General features: G+C 47.7%; 1 protein-coding gene across 1 annotated transcript; it reads right to left on the reverse strand.

Moving 5' to 3' along the window:
* Positions 1 to 475: 475 nt before the first annotated feature.
* On the reverse strand, positions 476 to 2,346 carry hoxb13a (homeobox B13a). Its single transcript, XM_020103651.2, has 2 exons — positions 1,352 to 2,346; positions 476 to 774 (listed from the first exon to the last, which is right to left on the reverse strand). Exons 1-2 carry the CDS (start codon positions 2,076 to 2,078, stop codon positions 527 to 529), a joined length of 975 nt encoding a protein of 324 aa, XP_019959210.2. The 5' UTR covers positions 2,079 to 2,346; the 3' UTR covers positions 476 to 526.
* Between the last annotated feature and the right edge of the window lie 1,343 nt (positions 2,347 to 3,689).

Consider the following 3,689-nt stretch of genomic DNA (forward strand, 5'->3'; position numbering starts at 1 on the left):
TTTGTCTGCACATGTGACGGGCGCACAGTAGTTTGTTGGCGGAGCATTTTACGCACACGATTTCAAAGTCCCCCGTTTGGACACTGGTGAATTTAAGCATATACAAAGCTAATACTACATGAGGATTAAAAGAATTTATTTTGATTACTGGTTTACAAGCGTTTTAAACAATGTGGACAGACAGTATAATAATGTGTTTTCAGCTATTGACTACTGGTCACTCACAACACTGACAAACAGTAAAACACAGACAGGAGACAGACAGATCGAAGCAGGCAGGAAGGTGCTGTATTTACAGGATGCCCCTGAAAAGAAGGTCAGAGGGCTTTGGTTCTTTTCTTTAACCTTTTTTGTCCTTTTTGTCCTTTTTGTTGGTCTTTTCTTGTTCCATTCCACAGTCCTGGTCCTCCACATCGAATTTCGTAATTTTTCTCTCTTTTTGGCACTTCGCATCAGTTCATTTTTTACGTGTGTCAGTCAAAGCCAGTTCTTTCGTGATATCGTCCAAACAACATGGGTCGGCGTGCTACGGCGCGCTGGTCTTCACTTTGGCCACGAACTTCTTCTCCTTCACCCTCCTGTTCTGGAACCAGATGGTGATCTGCCGCTCGGACAGGCTGGTCACGGCCGAGATCTTCCTCCTCTTGTCCTTGGTGATGAACTTGTTGGCGGCGTACTCTTTCTCCAGCTCCTTCAGCTGGACCTTGGTGTACGGTATCCGCTTCTTTCTGCCTCGGCGGAAAGGCGAGCCGTCGTGCTGGTGCGCCACCACATCTGTTTGACAGCGGACAAAGAAGCAGAGGAGAGAGACAGCGGACTGAGTGCGAGGCTGCACACACCGGGACATAGATACACACTTCATGGTGTCTAGGGTGATAAAGTTTACAGCGGTGCTTTGTTGAATCTAGTGTGTGTGGCTTGATGCCTGGAGCTGACGGTCATCAACTGTGACACAGACAGGCAACATGTCTGCTGTCTGCGAGCAGCACCTGCACGGAGTGTCCTTGGATACACTGTAGGTCACATGTTTGTGAGTCCATGTGCGAATAGACACTGTTAGTGAAACGAATTTCAGCTGCCACGTGTGATAGTCTCAACATATTATATAAGCTAAGTTTATCGATCTAAACATTTGAAGGTTGTGTTAATGCTTGAATGTTTATCACAGAAAAAAACACAGGAATCAGATTGGTTAAAAACATTTAATCAAAATTAAAGTCTGTAATCGTTTCTGTTAAATACGGCATGATCTGCATTGTATTTTCTAGCTGGGTTGTGCAGCATTAAACGTTTCAGCTAATTAGCATTTGTTTAAATAAGAATTTATAATTAAAAAAAACATATTTATTACCAGCGAGGGCGGACTTCCAGAGGTGACCGGCCTGCCCCTGGTCCTTAGAGCAGTACATCTGTCCCCCCCAGCCATTGGTCAGAGCCCAGGGCTGGTAGCTGTCCATGGGGAGCAGGGTGTCATGGCGCGGCTCCCCGGTACCCAGTGTTTGGACCACCGACACGTCCAGGTAGCTGGCCATGGACTGGTAGGGGCTCGGGTAGCCGTGATAAAAGGCGAACTCTTTGGCTCGATGGTTCGTGTATTCGTCAGAGTTCACCGTCGTGTCCATGTATTGTGAGCTGAGCGCGGCTCCGGCCGCCTGGGTGCATGATTTAAGGGGACCCCGCCCCATCCTGCACGGGTAGTAGCCGTTACCAAAATAGCTGTACGGTAACGCGGTGGCTGCGGATGAGCTCTGATGCGGGACGGCGGCCGCCGGACACGGTCCGGCCGTGCACTGCTTCCCCGAAGAGGCGCCGGTCTCGCTGGAGCCAGAGGCGGACACGTCCACTGTGGAGTAGCCGGCTGAGGAGTGCATCAGGCCGGATGGGTGGCCGCCCAGAGCAGCCGCGGCCGCCGAGTGCGCCATAATGTTGCGGCACTGGCTTGCCGCTGTGGCTGCAGCGAAGTTGCCGCTTCCCACCAGCCCCTCCATGTTCTTGTTCAGGTCGTCCAGGTTGTTGTCATACACAAACATCACCGCGTCCGCTGGCCAGCGAGAGTTTAGGACCAGGGAGGCTGTCATAGGCGCTACTTTTCGCGATCTGGCCTCCGTTCGTCGCCGTTTCCTCTCAGACTTTGCCCGGTCCTGTGGCTGCTACATTGGCTGAGTGAGGTGATCTGGTGCTCTCATGCACAGCTCAGGTAATTCACATGTGGACCGTCACGCGCACTGTCGTAGCACGTGCGCGCTGCCTTGCTGCACCATTGAGTGACGGCGCTCGCTCGCAGGCAAAGACTCCGGGGAACCAGCTGGACCTCCGGTTACATCTCAGCCGCAACCTTGACGCAACAAGCCCCCAGGACCAGGAGAGGAGGGAGGACGTGTGTCCATTGGATGAGACCGGATGACCACGTGATGTGACAAGAGTAAAAAAGAAGGAGAAGCAGAGACGTGTTGGGGACTGTCAGTCAAGGAAAAATATTTTTATGAGGCTGGAGCTGTGGCACGAGAAGAGCGTGAGCAGATTCGGTTCAGCTTCCTCAACGCGCTGCTTTACATCGTGCAGCTGCATTACGCCAAAGAACCATGAGTTCTCCTGTGAAGGTTGAATTATTTCTGTCACTCTATGACAATCAGCTTATATTGTGCTGTGCGTAAAGACGCATGGGGAACACGTGCATGTGCAAACAGCAATGCCAGTAATACCGGAACCAGAAAATATTTGATTTAATATTATTAATGAACAACAAAGTTCATTCATCATTATGAAATCAAATATTTGTGTGTGTAAAACATGCAGTAATTAAAATATTTTTGAAATGGCTAATTTTGGAGAGCAAAAGAGGAATGAACGAATTTCCGTTTATGACACGTATCCCACAAATATAGTTTGAACTCCAGAGTAAACTGCTCAGTATTACTCAGAGTTATGGATATATTTAAAGACTTATAATCGGCACTGCCAAATACTTGAAAAGGTTTATTCTTGTCATAAAAGTATTAAATATCATAACGTACGAGGAGCATTTCCACTGTTCAAAAGAAAACTTAGATTATAAAAAGGATTGAACCCGCCTGGACGTTGAGTGTGTGCGTGCTTTCCTTTGGCCCGCTTTGTCTGAAAGAAGAGAAAATAAAATTTATAGTGGATTTGGAGAAATGCGGATTTGATTCACAGCCCTTTTGGAAAAGGCTTCTCAGCCACGTGCATTGTGTTATCATTATGGCTTTAAATGTATTAATATCTTTGGTGTGCACAGAATGCTCCTATGAATGGACTGTAACCTAACGACAATCAGACGCGTGTAATTTAGTGCGTAAAGCTCGCCCTGAATGGTGATATAACGGGTTGTGGTTCCTGCAAAGCCGTATTAGTGATAAGTCAGAGTCAGTAACTCCAACATTCACATCCTGAACTCGGTTTGCTCGCAGCTCTTCAGTAGATCAGTAGATATTAGCTTCTGTAATTCGTCATGTTTTTCATATTATTCCAATTGGAAACTTGTTGACTGAACATTGTTTTGAGCAGATTTTCAGACATTGCTTTGCACAGATGTTGCCTCTGTGGAAGCCATGAGATAATATGTTTGGCAGGAAAGCTTGCCAACAGCAACACGAGCTTGTAATACACTTCCTGTGGGTGTAGCGGGGCTGAGGAGGTAACAGCTGAGCCGCCCTGGGTTACTATTTTAT

The sequence above is a fragment of the Paralichthys olivaceus genome, chromosome 5 (assembly GCF_024713975.1).
Source record: "Paralichthys olivaceus isolate ysfri-2021 chromosome 5, ASM2471397v2, whole genome shotgun sequence".
In the NCBI taxonomy this organism is placed as follows: Eukaryota; Metazoa; Chordata; class Actinopteri; order Pleuronectiformes; family Paralichthyidae; genus Paralichthys; species Paralichthys olivaceus.